Source organism: Cyprinodon variegatus, unplaced genomic scaffold, assembly GCF_000732505.1.
Source record: "Cyprinodon variegatus isolate N-32 unplaced genomic scaffold, C_variegatus-1.0 Scaffold106, whole genome shotgun sequence".
Taxonomy (NCBI): Eukaryota; Metazoa; Chordata; class Actinopteri; order Cyprinodontiformes; family Cyprinodontidae; genus Cyprinodon; species Cyprinodon variegatus.
In genome coordinates this window covers 636,891-657,784 of record NW_015150559.1, presented here as the reverse complement: position 1 = coordinate 657,784, position 20,894 = coordinate 636,891, and the positions used below count along the sequence as shown (strand labels likewise).

At 36.0% G+C, this 20,894-nt stretch overlaps 1 protein-coding gene across 3 annotated transcripts in view; it reads left to right on the top strand.

Annotated features, from left to right (window-relative positions):
* Window positions 1-434: 434 nt before the first annotated feature.
* ccser2 (coiled-coil serine rich protein 2) overlaps window positions 435-20,894 on the top strand; it is a 69,403-nt gene continuing 48,943 nt past the window's right edge. For all 3 annotated transcript variants that reach the window (XM_015374632.1, XM_015374634.1, XM_015374633.1), the window contains exons 1-4: window positions 435-601; window positions 865-933; window positions 16,588-18,029; window positions 18,120-18,328. In XM_015374632.1, the coding sequence (XP_015230118.1) occupies window positions 16,631-18,029; window positions 18,120-18,328 (1,608 nt within the window). In that variant the 5' untranslated portion in view covers window positions 435-601; window positions 865-933; window positions 16,588-16,630. The remainder of the gene's footprint in view (window positions 602-864; window positions 934-16,587; window positions 18,030-18,119; window positions 18,329-20,894) is intronic.

Genomic DNA, 20,894 nt, shown 5'->3' with positions numbered 1-20,894 from the left:
ATCTACATTCAGTTTTTATTATCTATGATTTCACTAAAGACTCCTAGATGACTTGAAGAGACACATAATTTTCTCTTGTATAACACAAAATTTAGTTCCGAAGAGAGCATAAATTCTATATATATCAACTTTAATGTTAGTATTTTGATGTGTATAATTAACCACTGTGTTTTAGTTGTCAAGTAATTTGTAATAAATGAAAAATGTAAATGTTGAATAAGTTTGAACATTCCCCCTGCTACCACCGACCATATTTAAGACGGGGAAAAATGGTAGGGGTGGCCAATGATTGGCCATGGCCACCTCTGGCCCCCCATCTTGCTCCGCCCCTGGGTAGAAGCCTCTCTGAACCAAAGCTGTCAGATTAAAGCGCCCCGTCACTGCAGACCACGGCTGCAGCTCCAAGCTCCGCCTCGCAGGGGAAAGAGAGAGGAGGGCGGATGTCGGAATGAGAAACTGAGCTGCTGCTGGGGGGAAAAGACCAATGCTGCTCTCTGTCGCCTTTCTAGTTTATAATCAAACCGCTGTGCTGTTTCCTCTTGGAGTTTACCTATCTTTGTTTTAGGACTGTCCCTCCTGCTCCGCTCTCAGGACCTCTGTTGTAAGTCCATCTATCAGCTGATATCTGACGGATCGTAAACATTAGTGACGTCGTGTTTTTAAACAAAGATTACAAGAGAAAGATTAGATTGAAAATATGAAAACACGCTTAGTGTAACAGTTTGAAACTTTCATTGTGACTGCCCCTATCTGGGTTTATTTGATTCTGCAGGCGAGTCCAGCTTCTTTACTGCATCTTTGCATGTTTTAAACAGTCAGACATCAGGTTTCATTGCTCTAAATCTTTATTATTTTGCTCTACAGGTTATTTGCAAAGAAAACAAGTGGACTGCTTGCTCACTATTTCTTTGATCTTATAGTGGCGTGGTTAAGGTAAGCCTTGATCTAAACCATTCAGAAAATGTGACATTGTATTATTATTATTATTATCTTTATTTTTTTTTTTTTTACCATAACATTTTGTAAGTGGTTATCTTCCAGGATGTTCAAAAAGGTCCTATGTTTTCTTGTGTGAACAGCCCTGTACTAATAACATAAAGTTGCTATTACCTGATTGGAGTTGGAGGAGTATTGGCTCAATACAAATCCCCAACACATGTTTCCAGATTAATACTTGTAAAAGAAAAAGAAAAGTGAAAATATAATCTACTTTTTGGTAGTTTTTTGTAGAGCAGCTGTATGCTCAGTGTACGTCACATTATTGAAGGGCAAGTGATAATGACTCACACAATCATAAAGTTTCAGCTGACAGAAGTTAGCTTTTAACCAGGGCTCTTGATGCCATATGATCATATTTTTACACCGCAGCTGGCCAGTCGAGGCTCTACCATGATGTCTAAGCATGCATATGTGTGCTCCATTTAAAGCTGTGATATGTACAGCCCAGACGGTGTAAAGCACCATGGCTTCAGTGCACTAGTTGTCCAGGATAAGGCGGGACTGATTTACTCACAGTGTCAGTAATTGAGAAGGACACCTGTGGTTTGTCTGGTATTAGGGCGGTGATGCTCACGTGCTCCTACATGCAAATCCATGTGTTTTCCTCAGGCACCAGTTGGCAAAAGCCATGGTGCACCACCTTGGCTGAGTGTGTGTTTACAGACGAATTGCATCAACAGCAGCTGAACATCCACAATGACTATAAAAGACCACCCAAATAGCCATTCAGAAGCTGTGTTTATTTTTCTGTACAGTGCCCTTAATGGTCTGTATCTCTGCGACGTGACCACGTGTGAAATCACACACTTCTCATTACTCTGTGCATTGCAGTCATTCCAAGACAGCATGGTGCCCAGGAGGGGCTCCCCTGAGGCTGATGGGAAGTTAAAATGTGCTTTCATCATGCTAAGAGGGGCTATTTACAGCATGGAGATGTGTGAAGTCACTTGTTTGACATTCACCATAGATGAAGGTGAAGATTCAACAGCATCCCAGACAATTAGCTACATGCAAACATCCAACTTCCTTCATGTACTTCTATGTTTCTCTAATGTTATTGGTGAAATTGTTTAGAGATGCACAACAAGACAAATGAAAAGCATAGTGGATATCCTTCCATTGATGTCTGGTCATATAGGTTTGCCTCTGTCACTGTGATGCTGTCGACTCAAGCTACTTGACTTTGACTTTTCTCTTATCCTCCTTGCCCGTCGCTGCATGTGTCCTATCATTAGAGCTATACTTAGCCACGCTTATCAGCACCGTCTTTCCCTTGGTAAGACCACAGATGTTTAAATCCTTGGAATAGTTCCCTACACACAGTGTGAAACAGAGACACGAGGTCTGAAACTGACAGACATTTGGAGCAAGTGTGATCTGCAGAGATTTGGAAATTCCCCTGGAATAAAAAAAAAATCAATGTGACAGATGGGCAGTATTTTAAAACCCTTGTTTGGAAAAGTGAAGCAAGGATTTAACTTTTATATTTTTGGTGGCCTAGTTGATTCTTGAGGTAAGATTTGGGAAGTGGCTGCCTATTGTTTAGGGCGGAGGTCTTCAAGAGGGGGTCCGCGACCCCTAGGGGGTCCACGGAGGTACTGCATGGGGGTCGCGAAAGTTTTGGTTGATTCCAATTAATTTTTTTTTTATATTCCCCCCTGCAATTTTTTTCCACTAATTAAAATGTCTTTAAACACATTGACACGAATTCAACACACTGTAGTAAACAGATAAATGGAGGCAGAAGATGTCTTTCAGTCATCAATGCAACATTCAACGACACACAGGAGATCTTTCAAGCTGGGCATCGTTTCATTCACAACACCTGTCCCATCAACCAGGAATCACAATCAGAAATATTTTAATAATCCCAGGGAGAAATTACTTTCGTTACATTAGGACTAGTTTGATATAACCCAATTTCATACCATATACATAATAAGGGGGTCCCTGCTCCATCTTGCCATTGGTTTGGTGGTCCTTGGCCTGGAAAACGTTGAAGACCTCTGGTTTAGGGCATTGCGCTTGAGTTCGATCCCCACTCCCACGGACTGCCACAATGGGTCCATTTCAATGGCAGATTTAAGAGTGGACAAACTCTTAATTGTTTGGTTAAGCTCTCACCTTTACATGAATGGAATAATCTTTAAAGCCTAAGCTGAATATAATTTTTATTTATAGTTTTTTTGGCAAACTGAATCACAATAATCCACACAGAGATACACTTTGTTAATTTTCTATCTGTTTGATACTTGTATATTTATTTACCTGTGAATAAAAGATTAAGAAAAGACAAAGAAAAAAACAAAGATGGATAATTTTCCACCATCATATAAGTTTTCATTTCCTTGTTATCTAGAGGTAAATACTCCAAGTGAACATACAGCAGGTCTTCAATACAGCAGATCAGTCACTGCATTTACTCATAACAAGAATAATAGAAATGTTATTGTTTTCTTTTGTCTAAAAATATGCTGCTTATGAATACTTGGAAGGAGACATTCTCAACCAGTTGGGGTCGTGAGATGATTTCTGGGGGTCAGCAAATTATCTTGGCAAAATATAAATGTGCAAAATGAATGTAGGTACTTAGTGGACAGTAGAAGACGTTAGTCTCAAACGGGTATTTTCAAAACCAGTTACTGTAAATCATTATTAGGCTTTACCAAAACAACAGCAACAAACTTGTCCAGTAAGGTTGCAGCATTTAAGAGAAAGCTTGAGTGGTGGGCTATGCGAGTGGAGGAGGGGTAAATGTTGAAATGTTCCTGGAGCTTTAGGTCTTTATGGAGAGTTATGACATAACCATTCAAACTATGAAATGAAGTATTGCCTCTCACCTCAGAGCCTGCTAGAAAGTTTTAATAAGTATTCCCCAAATGAAGACAGGCCAGAAAAGTATAACTAGTTACTTGATAGGTCATTCTTTCACCACCTTCACCATGCATCACTGGTCACCAGAGCCACAGGACGCCCTGATCGATCTGATCAGACCTCACAGATTGCAATGTATTTACATAGATTGCTACTTGAAAAGGTTGAGAACCACTGCACTAGAGGATAAAACTTTAAAGATTTCACAGTTCAAGAATTGGAAGCATGGATTTGTAATTGTTTGAGCACCAACCTGCATGCATGTTAGGTAGAACCTGTTCTTTTTATGTCTAGCACTTTACAGGAAAATCATCTTCCCTAAAGAACTAAAGAAGACTGTAAATGCAGAGGTAGCTAATTGCATTAATCAAGCATATTGGGGAAAGCAGAGAGCTGTGTTCAACCTTTTTTCAGGAGGGTTAATCCCATATATATTTGTAAACACTTTATAACTCATCAGTTCAGTAAGAGTTAAGGGTAAGCAAAAGACAAAAATGACTAATTTCTTTCAGGGCGGTGAGCCAAATCTGCTCAACTATATATTTAATCTGCTGTTGCTCATTCAACATTTCAATAAGCACAATGATAAGTGTTTAGTAAGAGTTAATTGTAAGCAAAAGACAAAAATGACTAGTTTCTTTCCGAGCGGTGAGCCAAATCTGCTCAACTCTATATTTAATCTGCTGTTGCTCATTCAACATTTCAATAAGCACAATAAGCATTGGAGAATTATATACATACATTTTTTGCATGCATAAATATATCAATTACCGTCATTTTGCATGCATAAATATATCAATTACCGTCATTTTGCATGCATAAATATATCAATTACATATTAAGTCCATCTTGGAGGGGCATGTCCTGAAAGTCAATGACTCCGTGCATTCAGATGGTTTTCTTTAGATCGAAAACTTTTTACCAACCAGACTGTATGATCTAATTAAATTCTCTGTAAAGTTTTTTGAGATAACATGTGTTATGAATTGGTGCTATATAAACAAAGACAATCAAAAATAAAAAAAATGTATTAAGCAGAAAGATTAACTGATACATCGGTAGACCGATGTTAGGGTTTTTTTCTTGCATCGTCATTGGCCAATTCGTGCAACCCTTCCTTTGATGCTTTAGTGAATTCAACATTCATTCCTTGAGAACACCTTAAGTACATTTGAAAATAGTTGTTACAACAGCTACAGTTCCATACTTTACTTTGAATAAGGAGAGGAGCAAGATTACTTACCCCAAAGCGACTCAAAGCCACATAAATGCCATCTGCATCATTTTATTTCACATTTATAAGCCCAATTTAATATTATTTCCCTATTTGCTTCATTTTGCTTCCACCTTAGCATCAACAACAATAAGCTCTTTTTTATTTCTGTAGTTGGGAGGTGGGAGCAGGTTAAGATCATTAAGTCTCACTGTATAATCCTTTAACACTTTGTGTCATGTGATCTGGTCTTTATGTCCATTAGGTCACTCACTGAAAAAGTTCATAAGACTTTCTGCTCTAATATGTGTATTTTGGATTGAGCTTCTTTGCTGGAAATCTAATGAGCCATTGAAAGGGCCCACTGTGGGACCTGCTTTAATTTGAAATTATTTTCAGTTTATTTTCTTCATCTGTTTACATCAGTAATTTATTTCTCAGGTAAAAATATTGCTCTGATGCCTTAAATAATATCGTATAATAAAAATCGTACTGCTGAGGTGTTGCAATCATTTGACTCATTTGTTATCACTGTAACGCTTAGTTTTCCAACTGATGGATTTGATGTTTGAGAAAATATTGTGTGGCAACTTTTTAATTAATGTTCCTGTTGTCAAGGGCAAAATCAAATGCTTCCCTAAGTGCATTCATTCACTTACACCAGCATCACTGTGATATTCAAATAGTGTGTTTGCATGGCAGATTAACAGCAACCTTGACTGCCATTGGTGCCTGATGCATTTTATTTAATCCTTTTTGTCATTGTTCTTCAAACGCAAATAGATTTACACAACAATAAGTCACATAATTATTGAATGCAAATAAAAATGGCTACACTTTTGATATTAACCATTCCAGCCTGAGAGCTAAGAACAAAGATACAGAGGGACTTCATTTCATGTGGCGCCCCCCCTGCTACCCTTTAGCTACACAAGGAACTGTTTGCATTTAAGAAAAAGATCTTGTGCTGCAAGACATACTTGGTATTAAAAGCCATAAGAAGATTGATTGGAAAACAAGGAGCTGCAGGAAAATGGGACCAAATGGGAAGTTGATGTAATTGTATAGCATTTACCCACAAATAATATAATATCAGCCAGGGGCCATGTACAAAGTGCTAGTCAGGCTGTGATTTCTTTTATTGAATTTACTTTATTTTTTTTTAGTCTGTGTTAACTGGAAACTGTATGTCTTCACTATGTATTTTATGTCTAAGATAACCAGAGGGAAAAGAAAAAAGCTGTTTTCAGACGATGATAACAAATGTTGAATAAAAAAAGGGATATCCAAACAAACCTAGCCACAAGTGGAAATCTAACTACCTCCTTGTTAGTTAAGTTGTCTTTGATTATAATTCAGTATCACAACCTGATCTTCATATTCAATGTATTACTTCAAGAGAACCTGTCGGACAATTTTAAGAAAAGTATACAAAAATAGAAAAAAAAAATTACAGCTTGAATTCAATAAGGCAATAAAGTATAAGAATCAGTCATTAGAATATATATGGAATGGCTACAAACCCATTTCTAAGGTTCCGATGCTCCAGCAAACCAATCAGAGTTGTTACTGACACATGGAACAGTTAAACTTCCCAGGAGGGTCCTGCCTATGAAAGAAGAAAAAAAAAAAAAAAAAATCAAGGTGCAAATGCCAACTCATTAAGAAAGATCGCGAAAAACTATAACAGTAGTCGAATACTGTTTACTGGTGAGACCACAGGGGGATTTACTTGAAGTTGTGTTTTAAAGGACATCATCCCTACAGTTAAACAGGCCAGTTGTGGTGTGAAGATCTACGATTAAATTATTGGAACTGTAAATTTTCTTATTTGGCCTCTGAAGGAGAATATCCCTCCTTCAGGCTTTGGTTATAAGGTCACCAGTGAATCCTCCTCTACTCCTCTAAAAAAGGTTAGAGAGCAGGCTAAAAAGTCTGAATAGTTAATATTCTGGGCTCAATGCAGTGGCAGGACTTAAATCAGGGCATTAATGCTTACACACAGTTTGGCAAATAAATAAATGAATAAATAAATCAAACAAAATGTTAAGGTTATGGGGCCAACATTTCTCCACAGGAAAAGATTTATTACCAGCAAATACTTGATGCCTATTAAGCCAGAAGGCAGTGATTTATTTTTTTTTCTCACAAATAGGGGCAGGGGGGGTTTGACAGCTCATATTTCAATTTATAAATATAATGATATATAATTATTTGATGTATGATTTAAAATGCTATTTATTAGCATTCAAGGGCACAGAAAGCATGAAAAAAAAACAAAAAAACAAAATCTGTTTTAAAGTTGGCTATTAGGTTTATAAAGGTCATATGGCATTTTGATTTAGAGAGATGCTTCAAACTAGACAAAACAAGTTTTAAAGCTTTAAGAATATTTGCATCCATTGTAGAGGTCCTTGTAATATGTTGCACCTTCTTAAACTATAACTTTAACAAAATTATGTTAATGTGGGAAAGCCTAAGAAACTGGTAGAAAAAATGATCCGAAATAACAACAAATAAGCTGGATTCCGACATATAGATGTGCCCTAAACTAAATCTAATTAATTGATCAAATCAATTATTTTTCTCTTTACTTAAAAAAAAATTACATTACAGAGAAGAATCCAAGTGATTGTTTTCCCTGTATTTAAAAATAATTAAATTGCAAAGCAATCTCTGAATACTTTGAAAGCCTTGATGAAATGCCCCGAAATTACCTTTTGGATAAAGCTGTTCCATTTGTATTTCATAATTATTTTTCGGCGCTGCAACACCATTGTTTGTCCTTATGGCCTGTGAAATTGTGAAATCAAACATGTCTGGTTAGTGAAGGTCTGAGTGGGTAAAGGAAATATGGCAAATTTTCACACTTCTACTCAGGGAGCAGAACCACTAACAGTATTATCATGATGGTCGTTATGGGGAAACCTGACATCTGAGTCTCTAATTAGATTTGCAGAAGCTCTGCCAAGACTTGCAGGACTCCACACCTCAGAAAAGGCTCAGGGGAGGCCTATTAATGGATGAGTCAGGGCAGGTTATGAAAACTTTCTTAACCATATGATGCTAAACTACAGTGTGACTCATTTTTGTGACAGGATATAGCTTTAATACCTTAAGTATATTTTTAGGGTATAGGCATATAACAACGCCCCCCAAAAACAAAAAAATAATCATTATAGATTTAACTTTGCTGTACAATTGTATTTATATAGAGCACCAGTCTTGACTGAGTCATGTTGGGAGATCATTAAATAAAACCTTCAACTCTAATCTGTCACTTTAAATCTTTTTTTTAACCTGAAGTTCAGCAGCTGATAGAGCAAGTTCTGCTTTAGACGTCTTGCTGTGATTCATGGAGGTAACTGATGTCTCAGACATAACTGGAGTCCTTGAATAGCTGGCACTGCTCACACGACTTCACTGCCTTAGCAGAAAATAGTTGACAGAGTGGAACCAGTAGGCTGTCAACCGTGAAATAATGATGGGAGAAATTAAATTTACTCCGGATCTTTGTTAGAAGCACAACAAATAGTATTTTTATGCTCAGCTAAGGGTTTGGCAAGATCTGTTTCTTTCATTGTCCCATTTCGTGGTTTCATTATATGAGAAAAAAAAATTCTGTCAGTGTTGCTGCTTTTTTGGTAAACTATATTTAGCTTCATCTTATCGACTTTCTTAAATTTCAGGCTGCAAATAATCAGTTTCTCATTCTAAATTCTTTTGATGAATATTTTCTCCAAGACATTTTTTCGTCTCGTTGCTTCTTAAGGACACCCTCATCAAATATTCATACACTCTTGAAGGCTTTGCTCTCTCTCCACCCACTCACCCCTCTGTGGAGAACTACACATAACTGAAGTTATGTTTGCACACACGTGAGGCTCGAAGCAGACAGCTCAACATCTGAGGTCTCTTCCTTTTCCTGTGCGCTACCTTCCGTCACGGTGGCAACATCTAGTTTGGATGGTAGAGGAAACAAATTGCAGACTGATCAGATTTAGCTTTCTGTTTCAAGTCTTCCGAACTTCACTTATTAAGGTAACATTTTCATACACAATTGTTTAGGATATGTTTTGAGTATTTGTAAAATATAAATACTTTTAGTAAAGTTTTTTTTTTGTATTTTCTCTTTCACAAAATGTTAGCTTCTTTAATGCCCAGCTCCAGGACAGTAAACCCTGTAATGTATCCCTGGCAGAGCAGGTTGCCACACCTTTACCAAACCCCTTTCTCTCCTTCTGCCTACTCATTGTGTCCATCGTAGGCCGTCTGTCATTTGATCCAGCACTCTCTGTATACAACATTACACAAGCATTTATGCTGTCTCATTGGGTTTGCATCGTTTAGCATCAGGACAGCTCCATTCAACACTGCTTTACTTGCCACATTTATCTAGCATCTTCCCTGTCTCATTCTATTAGCCAGCTCTAATAGCACTCTGATTATCTGTGCGGGGAGAGGGAGATGTCCCACTACAACCCTGCCCAGATGACTGGCCTAGTTTTTACCTTTCTGCCTCATCTGGCTTCCTCAGAGCATGAGGCTGCATTTCAGTTTTACTGGCTTTTTATATAAAGTCATTTAGATTGTGTTATATTGAGGATATATTGCATTCAAATTAATTTGGAATTTAAAAAAGCATTTAGTTTGCCTGTTTTTAATCTTTGTTAGGTGTATCTGCTGGTCTTTGATAACCAACCTGGAACGCCCCAAGTGGATACATTGTAATTCTTTTTTTACTTTGTGAAATTGGATGATTTGGGAGTCTCTAAAAGATTGATTATTCAAGAGAAATTCATCTTGTTTATTGATTCTGCAGCATGAAAGAAGGATTACTTAAAGAAAATTTAAAATGACCCGAGAAACAGATGCTTAATACAAGAGGCTTTTAATCTTTTTTATTTATTACATCACTTCTTTCTTTGTTGTTCTGCATGTACGTTTGTATTTCATATTCCCACAAAACTATTCATTACAGTGCTCTAGGGAAGGAAATTGCTTAAGCCCATTCCTGTTTTTATGTTATTCATTTCCTAACCTGGTTATTGTGTCTATAAAGAAATCCTGCAAATTTGACTGCAAGCTGAAAATTGCTTTACACAGGTAATATCCAGTGTAAAGCTCTCCAAAGGCAAAACAAATTACACTGTTTTTAAATGCAACTGCTGAATTGTTAAATTAGTTTTTTTTTTTTTTTCAGTAACGTCTCTTTGGATTTAAAAATGTCATTTGCTATTTGTTAATATTTCATGTATGAGCTTTTTTTTATTATTATTACTGTGGCTTATCCAATCAACTGACCCCCTTGTTCTGGAAACCATTAGAATCCAAAAAGAAAAGAGATCTTAAATTAGTTTCAGTATTAATTTAATTCATTGTGGTGTTTTTTTTTTTCTATATTGAACATTTTATCAAAAGAAAATACGCATATAAAACGTTGTAGCTATTTGTTTATTTTAAAATTACTTTATTTAAGGATAGCTTTAACTTGAATCTCTTTTGGTTTAACTTTAGTTACTTCATTTTTTTTTAAATACAGTCAATTATTTTCTCCTCTTCTCTTCGTCCCCTTACAGATGTCTCTTCTTTTTTCTTGTCACTCAAAACATTAGATATTTAGTTGAGAAAAAGACATTCTGATTAACAAATACACAATACATTTTTTTTTAAAGTAGTTATTCATTAAGAGACAAAAATCATTAAAAATTAAGTGTGTTTGGAAATGTATAGCCCCTAAAGAAAGAAAGAAAGAAACAGAAAAAAAACCCCAAAACATTTAGTTAATTTTGGAGACAAAAATTAGTAATTAATAGGTTCATTGGTTCTTTTCAATTGGCTTATTGGTTTTCTTTGTCTGGTAAAAAGTTAAATGAAAATTTGTGATGGGGGGGGATCATACACTTTTCATAGCATTACAGTAAAGTTTTTATGTTTATTCATCATTTTCAAAACCTGTTTATAGTGTACACTCCATTTTTATTGATTGTAGTGGTCTTCCAGGTTGCGAGCACCTGTGGAGAAGTTATGCGATATGATAAACAGGGTTTTTGTCATTGAAACTTTTAAAAAAAGGTTTTAATGTACGTTTTGTAATTATTAGTTAACCTAAATATTTTAACTTATGCAATCAACATTTTCCCTGACAGTCTTTCATCTGGAATGGGTCTCAATTAACACATACTAAAGGGAACACACGCTCACAGTTTTGTTAATAGCAGAGATAAGCAATTGTTAGTTAGTTCCTATGATAGTTTGAAGGTCTGCATTGTGTGGCTTGTTCTTTCACTGAAAATAAAATCCTAACATCTGCATATATCTGATGAGTAATGCAGTTTTACTAAATGAATGTGCTACTCTCCATGTTTTGAATATATTTTAGAGAACTCCCACATATAGAACTGAACTGAGTAATGGGGATAAACAGCATGAATGGGGGTTTGCTGGATCTCATGGAGCACATTCATTCATGCGTAGCCCCAGTGACCTAATAAATCATCACCCTCAGGGTTTTGAGTCCCATTTGCATTACTCCTGAGCTCCCATAGTTGATGAGCATTTGCAGATCAATTGCAGAAGCTTTTTTGTAAAGGAAAACACACAACTATATTTATATAGGTCAGAGAGTCAGGTTTTCTCCCCCTTTAGTATGAGGTAGAGCTGAAACATGTTCAGTCAGATAAAAATAGAGCTCTATTCCCATGTACTTTATACCACTGAGTAAAAAAAAGATGTAATCTCACTTTATGGTTCATTTCATGAAGTGTGCTCGCTGGTGATATGCTGAGCTTCAGGGGTTGAAACCTTTCTCTGACGAAAAAGACTGTCCAGAGTCTTGTATCTGCTTTTCTTCATCCATCTATTTTATCTTTTTTTTTTGTCCATTCCTCTATTTTCCTCCACTTTTCATTACCTCTTACAGTTACAACTTTTGGTTTCTTTAAGTCAGAAGTGTGTCATTGTTGCCGTTAATCTGGTAACTTTTTCACTGACATACTTTTTCCATTGGAGGTATTCCTTCTCATCATTTAGCTGTTCATTTCCCACTATTGTTTTCACTTTTTTTTATATATATAATTTTTATTTTTCTGTGATATGCTTTTTTAGAAAGGATTAATCCATATCCCTCAAGATTTTTTTTTCCTTCTAACCCTGCATTAGTTCTGATGATCTGTGCAAATATAGAGTAAAATAAATTCATCCTGAATATTCTAGCAGTCTGACCTAATGTGCTTTTCTTGTAATAATGTTTTCATCAAACAGACAAACCTTACAATCATGGCAGTGTTTTTTTTTTTTTTTGGTGTTTTTTTTATCCCTAGCATTAATGACATTGTGTTGTAAACATGGGTTTTATTAGGTAGCATATTTAGTTTTAGTAAATCTCAAGGATCGTGTTTTTATTTAGGGGGAGGGGTGTATCTGTAAATGCAAATGCCATATGTAAAAACAGATGGCCTGTGGTGTTTACCTCTTTACCCCTGAATACATTTCTTACACTTAGGATCTTTTTTATTGTATTATTTGTTAACATTAACAGTCTTCTTTGTGTCATGTTGGTAAATTTTACGACAAATAATATAGGTGGTGAAGTTTTACCTAAGGCCGAGTTAAGCTTACTTGGTTAAAATGCAGCTTTTAGTTATTGTTTATTTACTCTGTAGATGGCAAGTTAAAGAATATTGTGTTTAGAGTGAGATTATTTGGTATGTTACATAGAAATAGCAGTTTCCTGGTGTTATATTCACAAGCCTTTGAAAGACAAATATATCTGTCATGATGTGCTTGCTCTTATTTTTGTAGCTGAAAGACAACAATCCTTCCTATTGATGACAAAAAACATACTGATTGTTACAGTTATAACAACTTGATCTATAAAATGTATTTGTATTTTTTTCGGACTTTGTAACAATTTAAGCAAAAAGTTCCTTATCGGATATTAGAAATGAATATCAGTCCGTTATTGGCCAAAAACTAAAATGACCTAAAATTTCCCATATTTTAATGCGGATAGAAATAATCTGCCTCTGTTTAGTTTCTGTAACTCATTGGTTAGTTTTACATGTGCCAGTTGTTTTCATAATAATTGATCAAGCCTTTCCTAACATTCTAAAATATAAAATAACCGTATAAAATAAAAATAATTACTAGTATGCTATCGGCCAAGGGCTGCACAATGATGAAGTGGATAGCACTGCTTCCTTGCAGCAAGTTTCAGATTCCCGGTCCTGACTCTTTCTGCATGGAGTTTGCATGTTCTCCCTGTGCATGCATGGGTTCTCTCTGGGTACTCCGGCTTCCTCCTGAAGTCCAAAACATAACTTTTAGTTTAATTGGCTTCTCTAAATTCTCCTTAGTTGGTAATATTTGTGTGAATTTTTTTTTCTTTTCTGTTTGTCTCTCTTGCCCTGCGATAGACTGGTGACCTGTCGAGGGTGTACCCCGCCTCTCGTCCATTGACAGTTGGAGATTTGATCCTTGTCTATTCTGTTATTTTTTTAAGTGAAACAAGTATAAGTAGTTGATACTGGATCTTTGTGAAATTATGGGTTAAATGCAGGTTTCCTCTTTCTACCACCTGGACAGAAACCTGAAGTAACAGATGAGGTGGGAGTAACAGTACCTTAGTCTATTGTATACCATGTAGCCGATGGAGAGGATTTGTCCCTTAGCCACTCTCTCTGATATCTCTAAAGGATATTAAACATGTGCAACAACATAACAGGAAGTGTCAGCACATTTGAAACCATAAAGTTTATTAAATATTTGGTGTATGTTCATGTTGTATTGACTGGCCTTAAATATATAGGTATTGTTTGCCCACCATTACGACAAATTTCTAAAGTAAAAAGGCTAGACTTTTTCAATAACTGCTTTTCAGTTGTTGTTCAGTCGTCAGAGATGATCAATTATGTAAAACTCCAGTATAACCTGAATAGAAGCTGCCTTTTGATTTTTAAAAAGATAGAATATGAACAATAAACTGTAAGTAAATAAATCAGCAATATTGTATTTCTTCTTATTTTGTCTGCTGAAGGCGTGATTAAAATAATAGATGATTGTTTACCACAGCATCAGTTTGCTGCTATGCAACAGTGCTCTGCTACTCTGGATATGAATGAATCTTGAAAGGTTGTAGAGAGACTAACTATTATGAAAACCCCCAATCTTCCCATTAAGAACAAACCCAGTCACTAACCCCTCCTTAGGGGCAAAGAGGCTTTGGTAACCCAGTCAATGCATGTTGACCTGATTTAGTTTGCGTACGTGTGTTTTTGTGTTTATATCCGTTAGTGTGTGCGTGAAAAAGATTAGGATGGTGGAGTGAGTGAGTCTCTTTGACTGCAGAATCGGTGCCTCTGAGTGGAGATGTAGGGCACTGGGAGTTGTTTTTCTTTCTCTTTTTTTTGTTAGAATACGAGATCACATTGCTCTACACATCACCCATCCTCCATCTTTTAAAGAAGAAAATCAGATTTATCTCTAGAGAAGTTGAGTTTTTTGTTGTTTTTGAGCTATTTTTTAACAAAATTTACCCTTAAAGGATTAACAGCTTCTGTGAGGACATGCACCAACAATAGGTTATTTTCTGGTGTGGGCAAAAAACTCTTGTAGTCACACTTTGCTTACTCATGCCATGGGCTTACTTTCTGCTAACCAAAGCACCTTCCTAGAAACAAGCAACTGTTTTATTCATGATATTCCAGAAATGGCCAGATGGATGCAACATGCAGGTGCACTGCAAACACATGTACGCTTGTCACTTGGCTGATTGGAAATGAATTAGTCCAAACGAGTGGGAGGAAACAACCTTGTGTTTTCCCTTCACTGGCTTTACATAATGCACATCCTCCAGTCGCTGTTCACAGCATCCTGGCCACCTTCCCAGCATCCTCTTGTCTCGTAGGGACTCTCTATCTGTTCACCCTCATTTGTTAGTAAGCCAGGTCTTTTATCTTCAAATCTACACAAAATCGGGGCTGACAACAGGTTTCATCATGTCTTAAATAATAATGATCAGAAAGAAATGTAATTTATTATTTTTCAGATCCTGCATTAGCTGATACAAAGTGATCTGAAAAATGGCCAATAATCCTAATGGCCCTTTCCTTTTCAGTCTGCTTTGAAAACTGTTAAGAATTATATTCAGTGTGGTTTCTGGTGGCATTAATTATTAAGGAAAACTGAAAAATGAAAAGTTTTAGGCTGCTATGTTTTTTCATTGAACTTTTTTTTTTCTCAAGATAATGGATTTACAAATGAGAATGCATTTACAACTATGCACTTGTATGATAAGTTGCATTTGAAATTAAAATATAAATGCCTGTAATGTATGTGTAACATCCTTTCCTTTACCAGTATGTATTTAAATATTAATACAGTTTGTTATTGTGTGGTTATACTGTAACCTTATCTCTCACAATGAAATCAGCCAAACTGTGAACTTCAGCAACCTGAGCAAAAGACTGTGATTTGGAAAGGATCAGTGCCTATAGCCTCTGACTCTGAATATCAAAGCGAACTATATCTAGAGTATCTATATTATAAATGGAAGTTATTAATTAATTTATCTAAAGTTGCTTGATCTTATTGAACCCCTGATTAATTTATAAGCAATATTTTCATAAAAATTGAGATTTCACTTGTATCAATAGGATCTTATAATTAGGTTACTGAATGAAAAATTAAAAACAAATCTACAGATGACATTGGTAATGATTCAAAAATAAAACTGAATGGATCTTAAATGTAAAAAATATTTATAGGCAAACATCCATGTCACTGTCTTACTTTTATAAAACCCTTAAATCCGAAGCCACTAGTTGGCTACTCACTGCTATTCGTCCTATTATTCAGCTGCTATGTATCAGCCACACCAGAGCAACAAGATCTTGTGAGGTTTTCAAGTGTTTTGTTATTACAAAAATCACAAAATATCAAATTAATTTAATTGTGTGTGTATATCAGGGTTAAATCGTATTGTAAAACATGTTGTGAGATGTATAGTCAAATTCTTCCCAATTTACCCCCCTAATCAAAAACAGGGTATGTCGCTCTGACATATTGTCAGACTGTTTTGCACTTTGTTTCAGTGCGGTGGACACTATCTGTGATATTATTCTTTGTTTTTTGTGTAATTCACTATTCAGTGCAGGGAAAGAGTTTGTGCTTCCAGCAGTGCTTTAGATCAGGCTGTTCTGATTGCTCTCAGTGGAATGTTAAAATTGAGCCGTATGAAGTGTATTAACTGCCTAAAGAAGAAATTCATTTTGAGCAAATGTTACCAAATAATCGGATGGAACAACTTGTAATCTAATTAACAATTAACTGACAATTAATCATAAGTCAATTATTTGTTTTGCATCCCTAATATGTACTGATGCCGATACTGAATTTGCTGGGGGTTTGAAAGAATTTTTTGTTTTTATAAGATAAACATCTTGTTAATTAAATGTTTCAATTTTAACATTCTTTTCTTTTTATCTTTATTCTCTTCACAGATATGCATATTTTTAAGTCCATAAATGCCTTTTTCGTAATCTAATGGAGGAAAAAGCATTAACTGGACCTGCCATGGTTTCCAGATTGCCAAAGTTTGGAGGACGTCCCTCAGCTGGGGGGAATGGCCCCTTGGGCAATGGTTTCACACAGTCACCTATATCTGTGCAAGATGGCAAGACCAATTCACCTGGAACACGCACAAATGGTCTAATCCGGCCTTCTCCACCTTACCTAAAATGGAAGAAAGATGAAAGTATAAGCTCCTCTAACCATATCGCAGCGACTATTCCATGGGAGGGAAATGAAGAGAAGGCACAGAACCATGTGCCCTCACTGCCAGAGGTGAAGAATAGCTCTCCGTCAACCCCTAAGATGCGTAGGTCTGGTTCTTTGATGGTGGCTGCCTCCAGCCCCAAATCTGTCCCAAAGCAACTGACAAAGATAAGTCCCAAAGTGACAAAAGTTGGTCAAAACCAACTGAATGGAGTTTCTAAAATTGCCTGTAGTGCTTCAGGGATTCCTGCTCGAGCAGGGTCGGAGTCACGACTTGTACGGCCAATGTTAGGCACCAGCTCTCCCAGGAGCATTTCTCAGGATAGCCTAGCACAATCCAATGAGAATCATAGGATCTTAACATTGGATCACATGGTTCGATCAAACAGTTTCACTCACTTTAAACAGATTCCCTCACCCTCCTGTGAGCCAATGGCACGGTCCTTTTCCTTTAATCGAGCAGTGGAGTTGGCCAAGCCTCTGGCCAACACTCAGCTTCGGCCCTCTCGTAGTAGTCTTCTCAAACCTCCAAGGGTCAGCAATGGTAGATTGTATTTAGGACTAAGCAATAACCTTGGAGTTGCAGGGTTTCAGTACAGTAAAAGCCTTCCTACTGACCCCTCCCTGCCTGTCACATCTATTCCTGCAGTGCCCACTACTCCCCGAGGCCTGAGAAAGCCTTTACTACCAAGTTCCGTTCTGACTAAGTCTATGACCAACAGTGTGGGGTCTTTAGGCTACAGATCAGCTGCAACAACTCTGGGTAAACAGCAGAGGTCTCCCCCAGATGGCCTAAAAGAGGGTATTAGAGAATTAGTCTCATCAGATTGTGGTGAACTTTTGAAGATATCAAAAGTTTCTGAAGCAGCTGATGAGAGGGCGAAAGCAGAGTCTGCCAGTGAGAGTGGTGGAAGCTCTGGAGCTGGAAATGGAACAGAAAATGGCCATGACCAAAGCTCTATCCAGATGGCTACTGAGACTATGGAGGATATGTCTTTATCTTCTGCCTCATCGTTGGAAAGAGTTGACACCAGTGAAGAGTTTCTTGATGATTTGGACTCTGCAGGAGATGTTTTCAGTGATGGAGACATGCCTGGCGACACTACTCAAACCCTCTTGCAGAGTTTTCCCAATGAAAATACTACCTGGGAACGTACAGATCTGACAGGTACAAGAAGAAAAAGTAAATATTTTTGCTTTCTTTATATTTGTAACACTTATAAAATTTGTTAAACCAATGTTTGTCTTCTTTTCATAGAAAATAAGGAAGAGACCCCAATGAAGGAATCTATTGAGGAATCGTTGCTGTCTCCTGTGCAGAGTGATGCTCCTCAGGGTTCATCAGTTGAGCTGTCACCCTCCAATAGCTCTGGTGGGACCTATATGTGGGATGAAGAAGGTCTTGAGCCTCTTGGGGAGCCCAAGTCTCCATTAGAAAGTTATGAGGATTCAGAAATCAACAGCATGGTGAGCCCCATAAATTCTGTTGTACTGATTAATATTATTATTATTTAGAAATTTATAGTCTGATGCCATAAGCACAATTATTTAAAAATGAATGAATTTTCACCGTGTTGTCCAGAGTCTGATTTAATTAAACTTCAGATGTACTCTTAAGATATTAATATTTGAAGGGATAGTAAATATTCTCTAAGAATACTCAGATATTTTTTTTTTTTAATCCTAGCAGTGCTTTGTGTTTGGTATCATTTTTGCAATATATTTTGAATTAATGTCTGCCATGTCTGCACCTGCTGGTACAGGATAGGTATTGCAGTGGTTTTAGTAAAGGTGTACTAAAATTGCCAACAATTACTGTACACTCAGGGAAGAGGAATACTGCTTCAAAATATTTTTACTCAAGTAGAAGTTAACAGCCGTTGATCATGAAATGAATCAAATGTGTCTGATTAAAAAATCATCTCAAGTACTTACTTGAGTAGAACTGTGTATTCTGCTTTAATTTGTGAAAAGTATGTAGTTATGTTGACAACAGTATAAAATTCTGAATAAAAAAAACTATTAATAAATATATCACAAGTATAAACAACCCACATCAATGCAAAAATAAAACTGGGCATATTTTAGTTTTCAAAAACAAAAAATTTTAAACCTATACTTAGAGGTAAATTATACACACTAGAAATATACAAAGTAAATTCATTGAAAATATTTGCTGTTCACCATATATTCACTGGTCAATATTCATTTTAAAACTAAATATTACACATCAGCCATTCCACCAACATAATTAATTCATTTATCAGGCATTTTTATAGTGAGAAAAACAGGAGGATTTTGCCTGATCCAGTGGGTCACATTTACCCAACTCTTGCATGAGTCTGTCACAGTCAATGTTGATGGTATTGATATTTTTTGTAGTTTCAGAAACAAATAGCCATACTGCTATTGCCAATTACACACAAGACAGAAGGGATAAAACTACAAAGAGTATATTTGTAGAACTTAGGATAAAAAAAAATACCGTTATAGGTTATCGACCTGTTAATTATAAAATATCAGCATATTTAGTGACGATTAAAATCCAATATCATGCTTCCCTAAGTACAACACATTTGGTGAATAGAAAAAACAGAACAATAAAGCTTGTTTACAAACTAGGAGTTTTATTGTTTCATTTTTGGTGAAGACATCTATCTTCAGAGATGTAACCAGAGGTGTAGAACTCAAATCAATACATTGGCGTTTCAAAATTTACATAAATAAATGTAAAAATTACACTGAAGCTTCTCTCAGAATGACCTCTTTTTTTTTATTAGATGCTTAGGTAAATATAACTAATTGAATGTCTAACCACTACCCACCTCTGATGTTCAATACCTAAAGCCTTAAGTAGAGAACTGATTTAATTTCCCAAAAAGTTTTTTTTTTCACTTTTTTAAAAAAAAGAGAAGAGCTAAAAGAAATTTAAAGTTTGAGGCACCTAGTTTTTTCTTTCATACATTTAACATATTCGATATTTTATGCTTAGAAACTAAATAGAACATGAAGAAAGTTTTATATTTAAAATCCCTCGAAGGTAAGCATACTTTTTAATGAATCTGATAACGTATTTTACCACAATATTCACGTCCATGTATTTAAATGAATCCAAATAGCCTTGGATTTGCAAGCACTGTAGGATCATTTTTCAACTCATTATGAAAGTTCAGGATTATGCCTTAATTATGTTTTGCAGTTATATGTTACATCTTAAATCTTTTAAATTACACAGTTTTACTATGCTGCAGTCCATTAATCCATTTAGACCCAATTTACATCAATTATGTAAAAAGTAACAGTGGAAAAAAAAATGTAAAAAACACTGAAGTAGAGCAAAAAGGAATAATTCTCTGCTGCAAGTTTTCATTAGTTTTGATGCCAAGGCCTCTTGCTATCTTGGTAGGTAATGCTAATCTGCTTTGCTCTCCTCTATATCCCTGTACCAGGGGTATCTGACCTCAGTAATGAATAAAGAGCTTAAAATGAGCCGGAATTCAAATTATATAATAGGCTTTGGGATGTTAACTACTTTCATGTTTTCATTTTTTTATGCATTTCTTATGCATTTAGGCTATTGGACAAACAATATACCTGTAGTTACCACAAAAGCCATAAGAGGATTTTATATGTTTGTAGTATATTTTTGTGCTCTCTCTGTATTTCCTCACTTTTCTTGTTAATGAACGGACATGTGCCTTTGCCATGCGTTTTTCGATTAAGCAATTACACACTATGCCATAAGATGTGTGTTTGTGGCTAATGTGCTTGTTCTGTTTTCAGCGTGCTCATAGCTTGGGGTAAAATAAAGAACTTGTTTACATTTAAAGTATAATGAAGACAGTGTCTAAGAAAACAACTGGTTGCTGCCGTCTTGAAGTATTTCTAAACTAATCTAACCACTTTGAATAACAATTTAGCACAAATGTTTACATAATGTCACTGTTAAGGCAGTAGTGCGCTCTTGTAGAGGTTTCTAACTAGTCAATAAAAAGTGCATTACACTGATTACAGGACTGCAGTTTTGGAAAAG